General features: G+C 41.4%; 1 protein-coding gene across 2 annotated transcripts in view; it reads right to left on the bottom strand.

The window, feature by feature from the left end:
* Window positions 1–3,233: 3,233 nt before the first annotated feature.
* LOC143275992 (uncharacterized) overlaps window positions 3,234–24,065 on the bottom strand; it is a 41,792-nt gene continuing 20,960 nt past the window's right edge. Inside the window, exons 13-19 of one of the 2 annotated variants that reach the window (XM_076580357.1) lie at window positions 23,114–23,187; window positions 20,955–22,120; window positions 17,179–17,453; window positions 16,105–16,216; window positions 14,588–14,692; window positions 12,298–12,553; window positions 3,234–10,476 (exon numbers count right to left, since the gene is read on the bottom strand). In XM_076580357.1, coding sequence (XP_076436472.1) covers window positions 9,326–10,476; window positions 12,298–12,553; window positions 14,588–14,692; window positions 16,105–16,216; window positions 17,179–17,453; window positions 20,955–22,120; window positions 23,114–23,187 — 3,139 coding nt within the window. In that variant the 3' untranslated portion in view covers window positions 3,234–9,325. The remainder of the gene's footprint in view (window positions 10,477–12,297; window positions 12,554–14,587; window positions 14,693–16,104; window positions 16,217–17,178; window positions 17,454–20,954; window positions 22,121–23,113; window positions 23,188–24,065) is intronic. The other variant, XM_076580358.1, reaches the window with a different exon arrangement.

Here is a 24,065-nt window from a genome sequence, read left to right as displayed (position 1 = left end):
ATGACAATGCATGTATCAAAGATAATGTAAATAATTATCTTTGCATGCAAACACGTGTGTGTGTGTGTGTGTGTGTGTGTGTGTGTGAAACATCTGTGATACCTTTACATTCAATATCCTTTTCAAATTTACATAATTTAACTTGAAACAGCCGTCCGTGGGCCAACTAAGACACAACACAAAATTCAGATCTCGACATGAGATCAAAAGCGTGCAAACAACAGACAGAAACAAGAGTCTACTAAAGCCTTGACCTGAATTCAACGTTACAATTCCTGAATCAGGAACCAGTTTTCAATCACAAATGTTCACAATATTGCCAACTTCCACGGGATCAGATGATGACGAATCTTTTCAATGTGATATATGTCACAGCTCAGATGCTGTCACATATTATGAGAACATGCTGTGTATACCTTGTCCTATTCTTTACATTGCTTCCCCCCCCTCCCCCCGATATGTTAGTTTACTTTGAGGATTGGTGATAGGAAATGACCAGTCTGACAATGAGATGGACTGTTAGAGAGAGAGAGAGAGAGAGAGAGAGAGAGAGAGAGAGAGAGAGAGAGATGACAGAAAAAGACAGACAAAGAGATAGGTATGGAGAGAAAGAGAGAAGAAACACTGTTCAGAATATTTGCACCATCTATGTGAATCAATATCATATGTGCTGTTGATTAAATGGAGAGATATACACTCAATTCTTCAGTTAAACTGAGTTGGTAATGATAATAAAACAATATATGCGCTAAAATGTCTGAACACCATTTGGATACCACACATGTAAATATACCCAACAATCATACACACATATATACTAAAATTCATTTGCAAAGAACCTCTGAGAATGTATAAACATTTGAAATAATAGACAAATGACACATTCACTGAAATAGCAGAGTGACTTCCAATAACTGTCAGATACAGGTGGACAAGAAGAAAAAGAAAAAAAAAAGATGTTACAAGAAAAACAGACAAAATCAATTAATGATACAACATTTTTTAAAGACTGAATACAACTCAGAAAAAAAAGAAAGAAAAATATATCAAAGTCAATTAGGTCAGCTTTTACACTGACAACAAAACCAACAGAATATTCGACTGGTTCTGAATGATAACACTCAATTGTTCTTTATGATTGATCCCATGATGTACAAATGGCCATGTCCTCCTAATTTCAGATAATGCTCACCAGTTTAATTACAGAGAGAGAGACAGAGAGAAAGAGGGACAGAGAGAGAGAGAAAGAGAGAGAGAGAGATGACAGGGAGAGAGAGAGGACAGAGGAAAGATAATTTTTTTAAGGTTACATGCTGACGCTGTGGTGCAATGCCTTGACTGGCGTGGCCATCACTGGAAGGTGATCAGAATGCCAACGCTATGCTCAGAAAGTGAAAGAAAGAAAAAAGGAAAGGGAGAAAGAGTGAAAGAAAGACAGGAAGAGAGACAGAGAAAAAAAAAAGAGCTCTCACCATAAAATTAGAAGACAAACAAAAACTACACAAATATGCACAACATAACATCAACAACAAATAAACCTTTCAATTCTTTTTTGTTGTTGTTTCTGACATGCCTTTCAGAGAAGACGATGTGAGCTTGGAAGGAAATCAACGCACGCATATGTCTGGTTATCTGATTGCATATATATATTACAGCTGTGTGAAAATATGGCATGAAAGACAAGCATGGCCACAGCCGGGACAAATATGAAAAAGAGAAAGTCTGGAAAAATGATAAAATCTCAATCTTGGGTAAAAGAAATAAGTGACATGTGAATTCTTCAATTCATAAGGCTGACAAAGCAAAAATGATACCTTTTTTTTCTCAATAGATGTTTAAACTTATACAACTTGAATTGAGTGGCTGAATAAAAGAACGTGAAGGAAATATCAAACCAAAGGGTGAATTGATTGCTCACCAAATATACCGAACACAGATGCTGTAAACATATAATGATGACTGGTCTCTCCCCTTGCTTCAGAAAAGAGGTTCAACTATGCAACATGAACCCACTCTCTGTATGTGTCTGTCAAATATCGCTGGTGATGAACCTGAACTCTGAGATGATGCATCTTCTGCATGATCTCTTGAATGTCTTTAAGGCTTTAACATCTAATGGGTACCTTTATGGCCAGTGCTAAACTTAATCAGCAGAATGCACAGTGTCACAGCCAGAGCCTTCAGTACATCATGATGCTGACTGCACAAGATCACTACAAGTCATGCTCATTTACCCAACTTTCACAATGTTTATAACATTAGCCAGCTCAAGTGCACAAAAAGTCCAAATTAATTGCAAAAATCTTAAAGAATGTGTCTGGCAGCTCTTCTCAAATACATAAATCGGTGAAGGTCACTTTGTTGAGCTGGCCAATGGAAAAGCATGGGGAGAAATAGCACCAAAACAGCTAGCAGCTAGTCGCACTTCAAACCAAATCAGGGATTCAACACTGCATCACATAAACATTACAAGCCTGCAAAAATACAGGCTATAATCAACCTTAACCAAGGTCGTTACACACACACAACAAACCCATCAAAATCCCACTTAATTACGTTAAGAGACAGTACATCAAGTGTCTGTGTCCCCACCATATGAACTGATAATGGAACAGCATAGAGCACATACATACTGACTGACTGACTGAAACCATTTAATGTCAGATTAACTGTTTGTTGTACTGACATTTTCGCAACCATTTGAATAAAATATTAACTGAGCAACACAAGGAAATTCTGATTTGAGGAAGGTATGATTAAAAAAAACACAACCCCCCCCCCAAAAAAAAAACAAACATATTTAACAAATCAAGGTACCAAATTTCATTAATATCATTATCTCCAAAGCACATACATACCATAAAACTGCAACACACTGGGAAAGATAAAAGAAAAATAAAAGCACTAAAAAAACTTATTAAAAAAACCCCACAAGAACTCTTGTTTCAATACAGAAAACTTGATGAAGAAAAACTGTCAGAAACAGTTATAAAACCAACATACCCTTGCTTTCCAGTGTTACTATGTAACTCTGGATTCTACAGGAAAGTGGTTCATCAGCTTATGCTCATGATAAAGGAAATCAATACTTGCGTATGTTCTGTAATGCCAAGTCTTTTTTTTCTTCTTTTTTTTTCAAGGGGAAAATGGCAGTAACATATCCTTGTGTCTGGTCCTTGGCAAACAAAGCAACCCCCCCCCCCAACCCCCTCCCTCCAAAAAAACAACCCCAAACACCAATCCAACACAATGCAAATATCACATTTTAATTAATGATGACATTCTAATGAAAACAATACAAAGTTTCTATTTCTGATAGTTAAAGAGAGCACTGACTATAGCACAAACCTATTCCTCTTGTATTTGAGAATGACGCTCTCAACCATAATGGAAAAAAGAAGATAATGTGAATTCAAACACACACCAGCTTTCCTATGTAACTCTGTAAGTCACATTCTGAACATACAATCATATTTGTGTACAGCAAAACATAAAACTCACACACATATGGTACACATTTGTATATAAATTCACACAGTAAAACATACATGTACACTCACTCATACATACAGACAGGCGGAGAAACAAACAGCTCCCAAAAGGACAATTGATACATTTTGATTCGGATAAGATTGGACCCATCACAGTTGTCTTCATTCTCAAGTCAAAACTTCCTTTTTTTTTTCAAACAGGAAATGGTACAATAAATAAATAAATAATAAAGCAATAAATAAGAGTAAACAACCAACGAAAAGATTCTTGTGTGTGTGTGTGTGTGTGTATATATGTACACAAGTACAAACAACAGATAAAGAGTGAAATCTGTTGTCATACTTTTTGTTCTTTCTTAACCTTCACTCTCCACCACCATCTTATTATTCCCCCCCCCCTGCCACCTAATACCACCCCCCACTCCCCTTCCTGCCTCGAAGCTTTTACAGGTACTGTAGGTCTGTCTGCAGTGCCCTCCCATTTTATACACTACCTCCTCATACCCAAATATTATTTTTGTAGTCCCTCCTCAACACTTCAACACTGATGGAATCAGACAGGAAGCTCACCGACTGATTGATATTGATACTTATACGGCGCTTACCCCGGGTCAGAGACCAAGCTCTAGTCTAAGCGCTTTGCAAACAGAATCATTTCCACAACAGGCTTCCAACCTGGGTGGGGCAGACTGAGATCTGCCTTTAGGCGTTCATCATATGTTTCTTGTGTCGTTCCAGTCTGGCTTCAGTCACAAGCAAACACACAAACACACACACACAGAGTCACCCCCCCCCATCCACACTTCTCACACACAAGAAGAAATATTTACACCAATGTTTTTGTTGTGCAACTTCCACCTTAAATTATGGTTGTTCAATGTTTATCAGTACTTTCATTAACACAACAACAACGTGTTGGGAATGTTGAGTTCACCACAGGCAGCGGGCACCATCATATAACAAACACTTTGATTCTCATTGTTGTTTAAGACTAGAGCACTATGTATACAACGACAAAAAAGAAGAACCAAAGACACATGAAACATGCCTAAATAAAAAAAAAAAAAATTATTGTAGTCTTTAGCTCATTTGACATCAGTCTTCACCCTCCCCCCCCCTTCCCCCACAGACTGTTAGCAGTAACGACTACCCTCTCCATCCATGCCATCCCACCTGCTAGCAGCCTTCTCTCCCCTCCCTCTAAGTATAAATGAAAACAGTAACAGTATAATATTTATTTTTATTTAAGCTATTGAAAACTACTTACAGGAACTCTTAAGTGCTGAGTTAGTACAGAAGCATCAGTGTGCTGCATGATTAAAAAAGAAAAAAAAAAGAAAGAAAAGAAAAACAAAACCAAAAACAACAAAAAAACAAAAACAAACAACAACAGCAAAGTCTCTCCAATCACATTCAGAGAAAGATAAAAAATGAATAAATAAAAAATAAGTTCTAAAAACAAAACAGTCATACATCGAACATTTTCATTCTCAAAAACAAAAGTGTGTCATTCACGGAACAGTCATACATCAAACATTTTCATTCTTCATCAACTTTGTTAGGTCCTAAAAACACTTGAAAACAAATAAACCAACATGAACATTATTTTAACTATCTTTAAAAAACAAACAACTTGAAAACAAATAAACCAACATGAACATTATTTTAACTAGCTCTAAAAAAAACAAACAACAACACTAAAAAACATGAATGACAAAGAAGAAAAACTGAAGACAACAAGAACCCAAACATATCACGGCTGAACATCACAGCTGAACAACAACAACAAAAATATCAAATCAAACGTTGTTCCTTATCCAACTACACACAATGACATAGGCCATCCCCAACTTCTTGACCTTTTTAGCAAACATCAAAAAAAAAAAAAAAAAAAAAAAAAAAAAAAAGTGTAGTATTACTAAATAATGGTGATCAAAACAAGAGGCAGAGTGGGAAGTTTCTCCACACAGGAAAAAAAAAACCAACCCAAAAAACAAAACCAACAAAAGCGAGGCAGTAGATATCTGACATACAGCAGAGCAGGCTCATCCTTGCACAGTGAGAAAACTCAACAAAACAAAAAACAACAGGACAATAACCCTGCAAGAAGAGAGCAGGTATGGTTTTTGTCTGTTTGTTTGTTTGTTTGTTTGTTTGTTTTTAACATGGAAATGAAAATTGTAAAAATGAACAAATGCAGCAAAGTCCAGAGCAAACATTCTGCTGACACACAGTTATACCACACTGAATATGATGCAGACTGGACTGCAGTTCATTAAGGATTATTTCTTAACAATAAGACTTTCATGAGCACGTCTTATCACTTACTGGTAAACAGTCACTCTTCTGTACTGAGAATTACCAAAGGGTGAAAAGTGTGTGTGACGGGTATGTGTACTGTACATTCTTCATATCAACTGATCATTGTCATTCTCTTTTGTTTCTTGGAGTGTGTATATTGTCTTATGCTTGTGTCTTTCTACTCATGACTGTCTCTTCTGTGTGAATTGTTTTGTTGATTGGGAAAGTTAGTCTCCAAGTCAGGTCAGGGCTGGTTACCTTCCAAATGCCTGAGACAAAACTGACAGCACTGTCCAGCTGAAATGGTTGTTACTATTGGGTGTTCTCTCTTCACAGCTTTTCTAGAAGCTACAGCACAAAGTGACAGGCCATTGTCTGTCAGGTTTTAGTTTCAAGTTTGCATCAAAGCTTGTGGACTGATCTGTAATAACACCACAGCACATCTACTGGAAATAAAATCACAAGGAGCAGATGCCTGACCTACACATTAATCCAACATGCTGGTCAGGCCCTGAAAGCCTACTCTCAGCATGTTAATTCTATCTGGCAGTGAAGGACTAGTGTCCTGACAGTGGTAACACTGACAGTAGCACTATAATTAATGAATGTTTTGAATGCTCACATTGGGTTGAATGATCACTGCCTAACTTGGACCACAAGCATAACGGTAAACACATTTCTGATGATGTAATGACATTATTTGGTCACATGCTGTGTAAGATACTGGCAATAATACTAGTAGTTTGCAGGTTCCGATCATGCAATCAGCAAGCATAGGCTGGCCCATGAATCCATGATAATGCACTTAAAATGTCACCACTGACAGAAACTCAGAAGGTTCAATAAGTGAAAACTTGTTCACACTTTGTGGATTTCACTGATGATTTAAGACTAAAATAGATATGATTTGTGAAAATGGCTTATTGGTTCTAATGCCCATATTGGTCCTCTGCCTTTTTCTAGTGTGTCACATCAGTAATTCATACAACAACTATGACAGACAACTGAATGCTCTATGGTTGGTCATTCTTTTTTTTTTTATTTTTTTTTTTTTTTAAAGAAGAAAATGAAGTGAGAGAGAGATAAAACTTGGACAGAAACATTCACATTAACAGAGAGCATTATCTACATAGTTTCTTACTTAATTATATCACACTGACTAATATAGCACTGACAGATTATCAAGCCGTTATAAAAATAACACTGACACACTGGTTTCAAATAGTCGTTTACAGCTTCATTGTACTGATGAAAAACTGGCAGTGCATACAATGGTTTATTCTTAATTTTTACCTTCAATATTTTCTAAACAGTGACACAGAGATGGCTGAAAGATAAACAACAATACTGACATTATGGCTTTGGTGATCTATAATTGTACTGTTGAGAACTAAGGTCTGTGAATACACTGACTTCTTACACTTGGTAATATTGAAGTTCAGGTGGTTATACACACCTGCTCAGCAAATTATTTCAAATATATACACTTTGTATATCACAATGTTTCTCCTCAGAACAAAGGTATGGCTGGAGACCGCACACAGCACTTCAATATGTCCAAATTCTTATATATATACATATACTTGCTCATTGAAGTCTATGAATATTGTTCCAACCAACACCACAGCTTACGCACAATGTTGTCTCATGTATACATCATAATCAATGGTGTACCCGACATGCTCCTTCAGAAAACCACACTGAATACTGAACCCGAATACTGCTATTACTATACAATCTATGAACAGATGATCTATACACCCATTTCATCTTCAATGATTTATCAGGATGTTTTTTTGTTTTTTTTTTTTTCAAACGTGGTCATTTGGTGGAAGAACATCTGGAAACAGTATGACTTCAATACATGTTGCAGCATTTCAACAACTGTAGTGAATCGTTGTGGCTATTGTGACCAAGAACAGGCATGGACTGAGAAATTGATTACATTTAAATATGTAACATCAGTGATATGCTGTTATGGAAAAACAGATTACATAATGGCTTGTTTGTTGACTAATAATGAATATTATTGCAACTATAGTAAACACTTGGATGGAAAAATAGCATGGCTTTTTTTCACTGTAAAAAAAGAAAAGAAAAGAAAAGAAAATGTTATTTTTCTGTAAATTTGCATCAATAAATCAAAATTCCTACCCTGTCTTTTTTTCTTCTTTTTTTAAAATAATTTGTTCTTTTTTTGTACTTCAGTAAAAAAAAAAATTTTAACCCTGTAAATTCTTATCATTGTTTAAAAAAAAAAAAATTCCCAACCCTGTCAGTGTTTTCTGCTTTATTTATTCTTAGATATATTCATGTATTTCTTTTGCTCCGTTGTGTGTGTGTGGTGATGTTATTCTTAAAATATTTTTTAAAACTTAATTATGTATCAAGTGAAGTTTTGGTCATCAAACAATATCTGTGTAACTTATTTTCACTTTTATGGTTGTTTTCATAAATCCATACTGACAGAAGCAGCACACTGTACCATTTCAAGTTTATAAATTCTTAAAATGTTGCTAGCCAGTCTCAGCTGTTAATTCTAAAATAGAGAGAGATCTTTTCAAGCCAATCCAATTAAAAAGCAGTTCTGTAACATTCTTTTAGCACTTTAAAATAAAAATAAAATGCCCTTACCCCCCCCCCCCTCCTCCCTAAAACAGAGTATGACTGTCTACATGGTGGGGTAAAAACAGTCATACAATTTTATAAAAGCCATCTCATGTATACAAGTGAACATGGGATTCGCAGCCCACAAACGCAGAAAAAGAAGAGAGAAATGTTTAAAAGCAGTCAGCGCATGACAGTATAGATGTTTTTCCAGGTTAAACAGCAAAGCAGTCACATTATTCTGTTTTCACCCACCTCAAATCAACAGTGTCACAAAGAGTTCAATACAGTGCCAAGTCTTTGCTGTTAATGTGCAACTGATTGACATGTTTCACATTTGTCACGGGTTCTAATTGCAAACACAACACAATAAGTATTACAGTGCATCACAACAAATGAAATAATAGTTATTGATACAATAAAAAATAAGTCATCTTTGTTGCATTAGAGTTCCCCAGAGGAACACTGCTGGATAATTCTGTATAATGTGATTGCGAATTGAACCAATACAACAGAATGTCAATGGAAACAGACCCTGTTTATATCTATATTTAATAATAATACACCCATTTCATTCAGTGGAGGACTGCAAGCATCACACACAGAACAGAGGGACTTTCCATGAAGCACACAATGCCCGTTGTTGTGCTCCGCGACTGCGAAACCGTATGCACACACACACAACACAAGCAACAGCTTAACAAAGGCGGCTGAGAACGTAGGAAGAATGTTATCAAGCTTACCGCAACAGAAGAACACAACCCAACTGTTTGACAACACAGGCGAAGACAATGGCAGTCAGGACTTTTCAAATATCCAGGAGAAGATAATCAAGCTTTTTCAAACAAGCAGGAGAAGATAACCAGGCCTTTCCAAATAACCTGAAGGTAATCAGGTCTTTTCTTCAAATAACCAGGAGAAGATAATCAGGCCTTTTCAAAGGACTGACCGCGACCTGGCTTCCTCCCTCCTCTCCCCTTGTTGCCCCCTCCCCTCCCCTCCTCCCCCGGCCCTGACCCACGAAACGACCCCTTGCGCTGGGACGGCACACGGCCCTGGTCAAAGTTCATCACTCTACCCTCCCTCTCCCCGTTCATCACCGCCGGCACCTTCTTTGGTTTGGAGAACACGGATGGCTTGTGCGCGGAGGTGGGAGGCGGAGGGTGAGAGTTGACAAGGCTTGATGACGGAGGAGGAGGAGGGGGTGGGGGGCAGGGAGAGAGACTTCCCCCTGCTTGGTGCAAGCTCACCTCGTCCTTCCAGCTCACCATGCCACCGTCGGCACCACCTCTGCTACTGTCCCACGGACATGAGGTGTTGTTGAACAAGGCACCAGGAGGGGTGGTCAGACTCTTGCTGCGCTGATTGCACAAGGGGTAGGGTGGCTTCGTCAGGACCGGGTCTGAGGGGGGGAGGGCGGTGGGGGGCTTCATGGAGGAGGGCAGGGAAGGGAAAGAGTCAAGGCCGCAGGTCGTGTGAACTGTGCTCTGGGCGCTGGTGCTTGCTATGGTCCGCCCCCCAAGGGAAAACTGCACCTCTCTGCCTCTGTCCTGTCGGGGGGGCGGTTGTGGTGGGGGGTGGTGGTGGTGGTGACCGGGGGGGGCATCCACCACCGGTGAGGGCTCTGCCAGGGAGAAAAAACTGGCTGTTGCTGAACCACAGCGTCTGTGTCCGTACTCTGCCGAAGCGGCAACTCGAGTTCTTTTGGCAGCATCACTGCTGGAGGAGGAGTGATCGAAACTGGAGCTTTTCGCGTTGTCAGCACTGGCCGCTCTGTGGACTGAATCTGTGGTGGGACTGGTGCTTTGGGTGGTGTCTGAACCCGCTGTTCTGCAACCCGGGTCTGTGCTGAGACCAGTGTCCGTCTCTCCTGCCCTGTGCCCCAAGTCTGACACAGCAACGGTGCTGGCGGAAGTTACCCTTGTGGCTTTCAGGCCAGGGTCGGATTCTGTGCCCCCCAAGCTTTCCGCATCCACAGAGCCTGCCTTCTGCCCCTTGTTTTTCTTGCGCTTCTTCTTTCTGGAGCCTGCCTCCCCCTTGTCCAGAAACAGCAATCCTGCTCCATCCCCTGGTCCTGCTGAAACAGTGACACAGGCGTGAACTGATACACTAGCAGCGCAAACCAGTCACACACATGCATGACACGTAACAGCACAGTTTAGTTTCAGTATATATATATGTATATTTGTGTACCTATCAGAGTCAATTTCTTCAACAGAATGTTACCAGAGGATAACACATTACCATGGGCTCTTTTCCATTGTGCCAACTACATGCTGTACAAAGGACCTTGGTTCATCATCTCATCCTAATGACATGACGCTCAGTTTGATTTTCCTTCCAAAGTTGGGAAGAAGGGCGAGACTGGGATTTGAACCCAGACCCTCACAGACAATGCATTTTAGTTAAGCATCTCAACCATTCTGCCACCTTCCTCCCAACAGCACATCCACTCCATACCACTACCAAACAACACACTGCATGAATAACAGCAGTCACATCATACATTACATCACATCATCCGCTCCGTAACAGAAACCACATTGCATGTACTAAAGCACACACCACCTCTTCTCCATACCAGAAAACACGCTGCAAACATTTCAACACTTACCGTATCCACCCCATACGACTATAAGAAAACACACTGCATTCACTAGCACTCACAAGATCATGTATCACAGCACATCATCCACTCCATACCAAAAATCACACTGCATACAGTACAACACACATTAAATCATACATTACAACACACACCACATCATCCCCACACCAGAAAATGCACTGCGGTTTGCATATGCTACAGCACAAACCACATCCACTCCCAACTAGAAAACACACTGCGTTCATTATAGCACTCACTACATCATACATTATAGCACACAACATATCTAGTCTATACCAGAAAACACATTGTATACATTACAGCACGCGCTACATCATCCATTACAGCACTCACTAACTACATCATACATTACAGCACACACTACATCATCCACTGCAACACTCAAAATATGCATTACAGCACTCACTACATCATCCATTACAGCACACACTACATCACACATTACAGCACTCACTACATCATAAAGCACAACATTCACTAGCTACATCAAACATTACAGCACTCATACATCACCCATTAGCACTCACTACATCATCCATTACAGCACACACTACATCATACATTATAACACTCACTACATCATACATCACAACATTCACTAACTACATCAAACATTACAGCACTCACTACATCATCCATTACAGCACTCACTAACTACATCATCCATTACAGCACTCACTACATCATAAATTACAGCACTCACTACATCATCCATTACAGCACTCACTCACTACATCATCCATTACAGCACTCACTAACTGCATCATCCATTACAGCACTCATACATCATCCATTACAGCGCTCACTATATCACACATTAAAATGCTCACTATATCATACATTACAGCACTCATTACATCATACACTGCAGCACTCACTACATCATATATTACAGCACTCACAACATTATACATTACAGCACTCACTACATCATACATTACAGCACACAACACATCATCCATTGTAGCACTCACTATATCACACATTTAAACGCTCACTATATCATACATTACAGCACTCACTATATCATACATTACAGCACACAACACATCAAAGCACACATTATATCATACCTTACAGCACACACTATATCACTCATTACAGCAGACACTACATCACACATCACAGGCACACAACACATTACAGCCACACAACACTAAATCAAACATTACAGCACACACCACACGCACTCCACACCAGAAAACACACTGCACACACCTTACAGCCCATTCCAAACACAGACACACACACATCTCCCCCTCTCTCTACCTAAATTGGCCAAGCTGCCCCCTTTCTTTCTGGCACCGGCCATGGGCAGGTCAGAGGCGTGGTGCAGTGGCAAGGCCACGTCAGAGTTGCGGCGAGGGAAGGGGGTGGGTGGAGGAGGGTGGCGGGGCATGGTGTCCAAGAGGAACTGTACGTCTGGGTGCAGGGGCTTGGCCTGCATGGCACGACAGCACAGCACCACTGACACGACCAGCACCAACAGGTTCAGGGTGGTGAAGATCATCTGGCGATCCGACATCTGTCACGAGCACAAAAACAACACTGTAGTCTTACATCTGGCGATCCGACATCTGTCACAGGTACAAACACAACAATGTGGTCTTACATCTGATGATCCAACATCTGTCACAGGTACAGAAACAACACTGTAGTCTTACATGAGGTGATCTGACATCTGTCACAGGTACAAACACAGCGCTATCTATTATCTTACAACTGATGATCTGATATCTGTCACAGGCACAAACACAGCGCAATCTGTCAATCTTACATCTGACGATCCGACATCTGTCACAGGTACAAACAAAGTGCTATCTGTTAATCTTACATCTGACATCTCTCATAAGTACAAAAACAACACTGTAGTCTTACATCTAATGATCCGACATCTGTCACAGGTTAAAAGACAGCACTATCTGTTATCTTACATCTGGCGATCCGACATCTGTCACAGGTACAAACACAACACTGTTTGTAAGCTTACATCTGACTATCTGACATCTGCCACAGGTACAAACACAGCGCTATCTGTTATGTTACATCTGGTGATCCAAATTCTGTCACAGGTACAAAAACAGCGCTACCTCTTATCTTTCATCTGACAATGTCACATCTGTCATAGGTACAAACACAGAGCTGTCTGTAATCTTACATCAAACAGATATCTGGCACACATAGAAACACAGCACTATCCGTAATCTTTGATTGATTGATTGATTGATATGGATACTTATCTTCAGACACAGACCAAGCTTTAAGTACACTACAAACACAGGGTCATTTGTACAACAATCTGCCTACCTGGTTACAGAGCTGCCTTTAGGCGCTCATCATTTATTTCCTGTGTCATTCAGTCAGGCTTCGATCATACACACACACACACATACACACACACATATATTAGACTGTATTTTAATTCAAACTTTTGTTAGGGACAACTCTCTTGCTAACACGGTTTGTTTTTTTTATGCGCGCTTAAGTGCATACTACACACAGGACTTTGGTTTATCATCTCATCCGAAGGACTAGCATCCAGACCACAACTCAAGGTCTAGTGGAGGGGGAGAAAATACTGGAGAGTGTGGGAACTGATCCTGTGCGCTCTGATTTCTCACTTCCAAAGCGGACACATTACCAGTAGGCTTATATCTGACGATCAGACACATGTCACAGTCATAAACACAGTGTTATCTGTAACAGTACATCTGACGATCAGACATCTGTCACAGGCACGAACCACAGTCTGTCATCTAACTGGTACCCACACTCAGATATCTGACATCTTCACATCAGTCACGCATGGAAACAACACTCTATCATTCTGATGATCCGACATCCGTACCATCAAACACACCTGTACAGACACACACACAAACTGTCTGATGCTTGTAAGAATGTGATATTCATCACACAGAGGCACTGTATACTAAGTGATAATCATATCATACACACACACTTTCTACGCCGTTTGCAAAGAGATCCAAGCTTCTGAAAGTTATTTTGGGAACCAACAGCTGTGTAGTGGACATGAAGAGAACCATATAATAGTTTGGCATCTACCCACAGCACAATCATAAATTTAAAGAATATGACATCTCCCTTGTAGACGCACACTTACACACTGAAGAGCACCATATAACAATTTGGCATCTATCGAGTACACAATCGTAAATTCAAAGAACATGACCTCTGTCACAGACACACATTCATGCGCAACATAATGTCAGTCAGTTTATCTATATATCACTAACAAAAACACATAAAGAAACACCTGATTATATGCGCACAGACACATAATAAACGTTATGGACAGACTTAGCAACAGTGCCAGCATGCACACACATGGCCAGATACAGGGACATATGTACGTGTACCTACAGGATGATGAACACAGAAGTAAAAGCACACACACACAAAACATACAATCTCACAAACACACACACACACAAATACACATTCTCTCTTTCTCTCTCTCTCTGTGTCACTGTCACACACACACACTCATTCACTCACTCGCACAAAGGCACACACAGACACACACACACACACACACCTGTTGAGCGAAAGAGTCGAACGTGTGGGAGAGTCGCTGCACGACCAGGGTCAGGTTGTCCAGCCGGGTCTCCAGATGATCCAGTCGCAGCTCCTGGTGTGCAATCTGTCACACCACCACACCGCCATTAACCCCTTCTACCCCACAACTACACGCCTACTACAACTCTCCTCAACCAGCACTACATCAGATCACTGCAGTAACAAAAAAAACAAAAAACCCCAAAAACAAAACAACAACAATAAAGGGTGGTTCACTAAAATGACTGTTAACTTGCTCACTTTAAAACAGAAACTTTGTCAGAATCATTGTTGACCAACCACTTCACTGTCACTTTCTTCAGTGAAACTGCCACTATTTTCTTCTTCATGGCTATCATAACTGATGACCACCTCAGCCACCTCTTCTGCTGTCTTCTTCCATTCTGTGTTGATGATGATGATGATGATGATGATGATGATATTTTCAGCAAAGACTCAGCAAAAATTGATGCACAACTGTGGATTTGACCTGTCGAACAAAGCTTCATTTACCAAGCTTCTGGAATCCATACATGGTACAGGTTGACTCATACCTGGAGTAGAATGAGTTAACATTATCCTGGAGACTGTTGAGTTATATTGGAGAGCCTTTCCTTCTTCATCTATATAAACCTGGACTTAGGGCCTTTTTCAGTTCACCAGTCCCTGAACCACATCCTTTGATACAAACCTGACAATATTCTTCTTTGAGCTGACTCTACTAAATTATAGTACTCTTTTCCGTACCTGTATTCTCTGGATCTATTTCTGTGCGTGTGTGCATGTGAGAGAGAGAGAGAGAGAGAGAGAGAGCGTGTATGAGTGTGAGTGTGTGAATGTGTGTGTGTGTGTGTGTGTGTGTGTGTGTGTGTGTGTGTGTGTGCGTGCGTGCTATCACTGTTACTGTGTTGTTGTCACCAACCCTCATCATCACAATATACTGTCGTTATCATCATCAATACTGGTTATTGTCACCAACTTCATCATCATAATATTCTCAACATCATCATTACTGTCATCCTATTTATCATAATAAACATTGTCATTATTGTCTTAGTCATATCATCCACTGTCAGTCATCATGAACATATCCCCAACAAATTGTCAGAATCATTATCAAATTTAATCCTGTTATATTATCACTATCCAAGACATATTATCAGAATGGTCAACATATGAAAATGAACATTTCAGTCAAATTCACAATTCCAAACTCTATCTTTATTTCATCACAACCAACGACAATGTTCATGATAATCATTTGCTAGCACATACATGTACATTCACATGTATCATTTTATTCCATCGTGACCAACAACCTACATACTACCTTAATACCCACATACATGATATTTGCTAACACATTCAAGTACATTCACATGTACCATTCATACACCTTCACACTTTTTGTCTAATATCAAACTAAAGCGGAAAGACTTAGAACTGAGGACTACTGCAACTACCACTACTCCTCCCTGACTCTCTAACACACTGCACCTGTCTCTGTGAAACAGTGGCTGTGGAGTTGAGTTTGGTCATGGTCTTGTTCAACATCTTCATCATCTCTTCATTCTGTTTCTTGAAACGGGTGCTCAGTTCTTCCAAGAACCTGACCAACACAAATGTACATCACTATGCATGTGCACATGTATATATAAATTCCAAAAGCACATGTACACTGCGTCACTGTACACTTTAAACACATACCTGGCTAACAAGAGTCTGGTTTATCCGAGTCATTTCAACATCCTCTCATTTTTCTGCAAACAGTCTGGTTAAAAAACCAGGTTTTACCACAAACTTTCGACAAGTTAAAGGTAAAATTTTCTTTCAACAGTTGCAGTTGAATGATACAAAGTCCAGTTATGTGCATCAGGTATTGCAAATTAAAGCACATGTACAAAAACATGCATACTGACAGTTTGGTGCCCATGTAGGCATATTTCTTTGCTGATCTTGACAGCAGTCAGTATTGTCACTGTTCATTATTTACCATCTGTTTGATGAAGTTTTAGACTTTCTTAAAATGTGCAGATTTCTCTTGTCCTCTGAAACTCATGTTAAGCAGGATCCTTTATACATCACTGGATGCAGCCTACACACTTGGCACACTGAAAAAGAACCCATGGCAACTTAAGTGTTGTCCTATGGCTAAATTCTGTAGAAGAAATCCACTCTGATACAGTGATAGATACACACATATATATACATGCACTCAAGACCTGACAAAGCATGTTGGGTTATGCTACTGGTCAGGCATCTACCTAACAGATATGGATTTGTCTGAATGCAGTAGAGCCTCCTTGATAAACTGAAACTGAAAGCAACCCACGGTCTTGCATGATGGCATACTATAAATACAGAAAATACAGTGAAGTTCAGTTCAGTTACCCAAGGAGACGTCACTGCATTTGGGCAAATCCATATATACACTACACCACACCTGCTAAGCAGATGCTTGACCAGCAGTGAAACCCAAAGCACTTAGTCAGGCCTTGCAGAAAATACACTGATAAGACACATGAAAACACAAGCATACACATCCACAAATGCTTCACCCATCAACTCTACCTGCTGCTCAGAGACACGTTCAACTCCAAAGCTTTTATCCGATTGGTCAGACGCATGACCGCAGACTCTCGCTTGGCACTCAAGGTCAAGGGTACGGTGACCAGGTCAAGGTCTGCTCCCTTCTTTTCTGCGGTGTTGTTGGCAGGTGAGGGATGTGTCTCGTTCTGGGGCGCCCTGACCTCTTCCTTTTGCCCTGGGGTCGATGCCTGCACTGTGCTGCTTATCACTGCTTCTGTGGACTGCGGATGCTGGGACTGGGCGATGGACTTGGGCTCCTGTACATACAGTGTTGTGTTCACATATGTTGTTCTGTTAACATGTGTGGGCACCTGTACACAGTGTTGTAACATGTGTGGGCTCCTGTAAACACAGAGTTGTTTTCACATATGTTATTCTGTAAACATGTGCGGGCTCCTGTACACACAGCGTTGTGTTCACACGTTATTCTGTTAACATATGTGGGCTCCTGTAAACACAGGGTTGTGTTAACATAATTATGTTATTCTGTTAACATGTACCAGCTCCTGTGCACAGTATTGTGTTCACACATATTATTCTGTTAACATGTGCCAGCTCCTGTACACACAGTGTTGTGTTCACATATGTTATTCTGTTAACATGTGTGGGGTCCTGTAAACACAGGGTTGTTTTCACATATGTTATTCTGTTAACATGTGTGGGCTCCTGTATACACAGCGTTGTGTTCACGTGTTATTCAGTTAACACGTGTAGGCTCATGTACACACAGTGCTGTGCTCAAATATCTTCACATGTTTGAAACTGTTCTGTCACTGATGCCCAGATATGGACACAGACATGCCAACTCCAAAATTTGACTATCAGTACCACAGCCTCTAAAAATCTGGAACTAACGAAAATCATCAGTTAAACCATGTCACAATTCCACGCCTGGGAATACTTTTTTTTTTTTTTAATAACTCTGAGATCACTGTACAGCTAAAGACAACATTTGCACTGATTTTGCCTTTGGTGGTGTTCCGCATTTATTGTGACATTTTTCTTGGTTTTCCAAACTGGGATGGTAGGCATGTCTGTGGAGAATATTTCGTTTACATGAGTCAAACATGATTACTGACGTCACAATCTTTACATTCATTGACATGTCATTTATATTATCAATCAGTGAGGCACAACCAAATACAGACTTTTCTTTTCATTTTTCAATCCATCAATCTATTATTACAACATTGGCTCCCCACTGAAGCGAGAATTAAATACAAAGTTGCATTTCTCTGCTATTCTGCTTTCCACTCCGCAGGACCAACTTATCTTTCTGACCTTATCAGTGTTTACACTCCCGCAAGAAATCTCCACTCTTCCTCTGACTGTTACCTTTTGAAACTACAAATACAAGAACCTGTGGTTAACTTTCTTCTTTGCTGCTCCTCACATCTGGAACAACCTTCCTCATCATATCAGTGCCTCTGATTCTATGTCTGCTTTTCGCTCATCACTAAAAACTCATCTTTTTAAAACCTATAGATCTGTCAGCACTCCCAGCTTCCTTATTCTCCAACACCACCCATGTCAGCTCACTTTGGATGTATGATGAGTGGGAAAGGGAGAGAGTGTGTGTGTGGGGAGAGGGGAAGTCATTTTGAGAAAGAGTGGTCGTGAATGTTTTATGTAACTTGTAATATTTTTCTTTCATCTAAAGTGCCCTGAGCTCTTAGAAAGGGCACTATATACATGTACATTATTACTATTATTATTATTATCATTATTATTATTATTATTATTATCATCAACATTAGACTTTTAACCCGGAGAGCACAATGAGCCACGGTCATGGCTTTCCTTGTAAAGTGTGATGGGCCACGATCGTGGCTCCGTTTACATAAGGTCCGACATTGTACGGCTATACTCGGCAGCCTTCGTAAAACTGCCTCGTTCTGGTGTTACTGCCTCCCTGCTTGTGTTTGCACAAACTTTGACCGAGTTTACAAGTCCAGATCTTCGTATTTTTTGTAAACAATGAGTGACACTGACGTTGACAAAGCTCAGGAAATGAGTGACCTTGTCACCAGTGATGATTCAATTGCTGACAGGGATTCTGGTGAAAACGGATTTGTTATTTTGACACTTGGGCATGCTGGCTTGCTTGTTGTTCATTCAGTTTTGTGTCTCCAGCTACAAAAACTGGGGGGGGGGGGGGGGTTGATGGTGGTGGGGAGGGGTGGTAAAGTGGGATAGGCATGGATCTATTGCGGTTTCTTGACCAAATCAAGCTAGAAAACTGGAAATTATTTTGATTTAGAGCATTCTTGCTGCTTTTGAAAGCAACATGAGCTAAAAGAAAACATTTATTTCTGTTTTTGCCTGTGATTGCATAAAGTATTGTAGATGTGTGTGTGTGTGGGGTCGGTAGGCGTGTCTCAAACAAATAATACAATGCTTATAATTTCATTGTTTCAGTTATATTCATATCATGATTCTGCAGCCAGAACATTTTTTGTACAGTTTAATGCCAATTTTGTGATTTTGACTCTGCAAAAGATGTGAAAATACCTATAAACATTGTGGTTGACGTTTTTGGAAAACAAGTGTGCAAAATTTGTTGATTATATCCTGTGGAATATCTCCAACTACATACAAGGTACAGCCTTTTTTTTACTTTTATCTGATTCTTCATTCACTCTACTTTCCAAAAATGTATAGGTTTAACTATTTATTCTTACTGATAAGCATACAAATGCCCCAAATCAGAGCACAGGTAGCGGAGGCAAACTATCCCTTTGTTTTAAGCATGATTTCTGTATGTATGTTTTATTATATCCAGCACTTCGAGGGTTAAGTAAGAGTCAGAATGACACAAAATGACAAATGGTAGCCATACCAAACTAATTCTGGTTGGTCTAGGAAGAGAAATGAGTCATGGATGAGTGAATAAAAACAACAACAGAAAAGACAAAAAGAGACACTGATAAATCTGTTTCCTCCACCCCTATCCTCTTCTGCACACACCATGTGGTCTTACCATACAACTTGTTCTCTTTTTCCCAAAATATCTCCTTCTGAATGGTGCCCCCATTCTGACTGAGCTGGACGCAGTATGTGAAATAATAACAAATAAACACAGCCATCACTTCTCTTCAAGGTTAACAAAAATAAAAAGAAAAGCAAAAAGATATCCCCATACCCCCCCCCCCCTCCTTTCCAAGCATCATGGGGACCCCCGCCCCCCTCCCCCACCTCCTATCCTTCTCCCTCCTTATCAAGCATGCAGGACCCTCTCCCACTTCTCCCTTCCGAGCATCCTCGCTCCCACTCCCTTCAAAGCATCCTGGAACACCCTCCACCTCTCCCACTCCCTCTACCACCCCTCTCCCTCCCTTCAAAGCATCCTGGAACCCTTCACCTCTCCCACTCCCTCTACCACCCCTCTCCCTCCCTTCAAAGCATCCTGGAACCCTTCACCTCTCCCACTCCCTCTACCACCCCTCTCCCTCCCTTCAAAGCATCCTGGAACCCCCATCCACCTCTCCCACTCCCTCTACCACCCCTCTCCCTCCCTTCAAAGCATCCTGGAACCCCCAACCACCTCTCCCACCCTCCCAAGAATCCTGAAAGCCCCCACTCCCTCTACCACCCCTCTCCCTCCCTCCAAAGAATCCTGAACCCCCCCCCAACACCTATCCCACCCCTCTCGCTCACTCCTAAGCATCCTGACCCCACCCCACCCCCACCCCCCCAAACCACCTCTCCTTTCAACAGAAACTGAGTAAAACTGCAAAGAGAGGCACAAGGCCACAAACCTGCAAGGTGGGTTCGATGATCTGAGGGAAGGCCGACGACTCCGGCTGAGGGTGAGCGGTGTGGGAGGTTGGGGAGGGCGACACACTGGGCACGTCCGTCTCCCCCTCCCCCTTCCCCTGCATACTGACGGAGGAGGCCCCGGACATCTCCAGCACGGGGGTGGGGCGGGTGAGGGTAGGGGACTGCACGGCTGTCGTGTCCACCTGCAGGCTGGGCTGGAGCACATCCTCACTCTCTGCCTGTGGGGCTGAACTCTCTGCCTCGACCTCCTCCTTTTCCTTCTTCACGCCTTCCGCCGCACTGCTCATGTCCGTGGAACTTTCCCCGACAATGGAGGAGGTGGTGGTGGTGGAGGCCGGTACCACCCCTGGGTCGGTTTCAACCATGCGACCTGCCGGAACAGTTGTCGTCGCGACGACAAGCTTTTTAGATGTGGTGAGTGATGCCTTGGTGACCACCGTCCCCTGTGAAGGCTCTCTCACTTCCACCTTCACGGTGGTGGTCGTGGTGGTGGTGGCGGCAGTGACCTCTGACTGGGACTTGTCCTGGGGCAGTTCTGAACTGGGGCTGGTGATTGGGGTAATGGTAAGGGAGGTGGAGGGCTGATTGAGGGGAATGGCAGAAGTGGCCTGAGCCACCGACGACAACGACGAAGATGTCAGCTCACTGGGCGCGTCGGACGATGGCTGGACGTGAACGTCGTCGGTGAAGGCGGTCACCCCGCCCTCTGGTGGCAGGGACTCCCGCTCCTCCTGTGGGGCCACAGTGGTGGACACGGGGCTGCTGAATGAGGGCTCCAAGTCCACCACAGGTGCTGTCGGGGACCACTCCTCTGACGAAGGGGGTGAGGAGGGTGCGGAGGAGGAGGAGGGGGGTCGGGGAAAGGAGATGGGAGGGGGGGTGCCCAGCAACGCCTGCACATACAGGCAGCAGGGGAGGGAAGGGCACGATGCGGCGCTGTGGTTGCTGCTGACCCCGGGGTCGCAGAAGCGCAGCGCCCTCTCCCAGCCGACGGCACGCCCCGACTCCAGCAGAGTGACCAGCCCCTGACCGCCAGGGGTCTGCCTCTTGGACTCCTCCTCAATCTCCAGCTGCTCGCCCTCCTTCAGTTTGGTCACCATGGGAACATCTGCTGCCGCACTGCTGGTGGTCACGTCAGCTGCATCTGCACACCGTATAGGTTGTTTGTCTTGTTAAAGGAACACAAGATAGAATAAGAATAATGAACATTTATTTTGTCTTGTTAAAGTGATACAATGTAGAGTGAGAACAATGAACGTTTATTTGGTCTTGTTTGAAAGGGACACAATGTAGAATAAGAACAACGAAAACTTACTCTGTCTTGTTATAGTGATAAAGTACAGAAAAAGAATAACATACATTTACTTAATCTTTGTTAAAGTGACACAATATAGAATAAGAACAACTGAACACTTACTTTGTCTTGTTAAAGTGATAAAGTATAGAATAAGAATAACAGACATTTATTTTGTCTTGTTTTAAAGGGATACAATGTAGTGCAAGAATAATGCACATTTATTTTGTCTTGTTAAAGGGATCGAATAGAGAATATCAACAATGTATGACTGTCAAGCCATGCCTGATAACAATGAGCTCACTGCGACAGTACATCACTATGAGTACACTGCAGATATCAACAGCACAGTGAACGGAATGAGGCCTTGTCAAAATCCTGGTAGTTTTTATTTCACCGTCACACACCATTAACATAACACCTCACAGTGCATTCATGCTCTCTGTCACAACGTTTACATCTGAAAACTGGCTACTGCGACTTGTCAAAGTAGAGTTCTCACATCTTGGAAAGTAAATGCTAAATTCAAAAAGAAAAAGAAAAAAAGGTAATATATGCAGAATAGTCTCTTTTACTCAAGTGTCAGGAGACAAAAGCACTGTGCTTGTGTTAACTAATACTGGTGTTAAGAAAACACAAACAAACAAAAGAAAGTTGGTCAGGAATACCAAATTTGTTTGCATAAACCAGACCATCATTATTGATTGTTTCTGTTTAGTGGACTCCATTACACAAATGAACCACAAAAAACACAACAAAATGACACATGCAGACAAAAACCAAGACAGTAAAAAAAAAAAAAAGAAGAAAAACAACAGCCAACAGAAATGATAGCTGACAGACCGTGCATCGCATGAACAGTTGGCTGAGGATGGTGGACAGTGACCAGCGTTCCTTCCACAGCCTTTTCTGGCAGTCTGCACATCGTCACACCACATTTAACTCACTCAGTACGGCCAGTCCTCTCTTCTCCTCTACACAGACCCCTTGGATGTCCAGTGGGTGTCTGAATGACCCAACCTTTAGCTTCCGTTGTCAAAATTGTGGTATTCTTTGTCAACAGTCACCTCTTCAGTATAAGAGCCTTCCGCTTGCAATATTTTGATGATGGTAACTGGGGTGAAACGATGTTAACGTCGTCTCTTTCGCCGTTCGTATGGAGAGAGTTAAGTTTCAGATAATGAACAGACATAGCAAACATCTGTGAGTGTGAAAAAAAACAACTGTCCTCACTTAACAAGACAGTAAGTTTCATCAGATAGACAGAGACATATAGCATCTGTGAGAAAAAAAAACATTAACTGTTAACTGTCATTTCTTACAACATAGTAAGTTTCACCTGATAGACTGAGATGGTTAACACTTACATTTCGTTTATTTATCTATAGTTTGTTCAACTAAGATGATGATAAGTTGGCATGCTTCTCCAGACCCCCCTCACCTGTACAGGACACATACTTCATCCTCACTTACAAAACAGTAAATTTCACCTGTTGGGCAGAGACAGATAACACATGTGAGAAAAAAAAAACTGTCAAGCTGTCTTCAATGACACTTTCGCTAACAACACAGAAAGTTTAAAACCTAATCATATGAGACAGTTATCATCTGTGATGAAAATAACCGTCCACTTGTCTTTGCTGAAACTGGTCAACACCCAGTAATCAAGGCTGCAGTGGAGGAACTCAATCTGTCCACCAAAAAAAAAAAAAAATCTCTTACAAATCTGAACATATTTTAAAGTGATATGGGCTAATGATGCAGTTGTGTCGATTATTTTCACTTTCAGATGTGT

Source organism: Babylonia areolata, chromosome 31 (assembly GCF_041734735.1).
Source record: "Babylonia areolata isolate BAREFJ2019XMU chromosome 31, ASM4173473v1, whole genome shotgun sequence".
Taxonomy (NCBI): domain Eukaryota; kingdom Metazoa; phylum Mollusca; class Gastropoda; order Neogastropoda; family Buccinidae; genus Babylonia; species Babylonia areolata.
The sequence above is the reverse complement of the archived record's forward strand: the minus strand, read 5'-3'. Positions and strand labels throughout refer to the sequence as shown.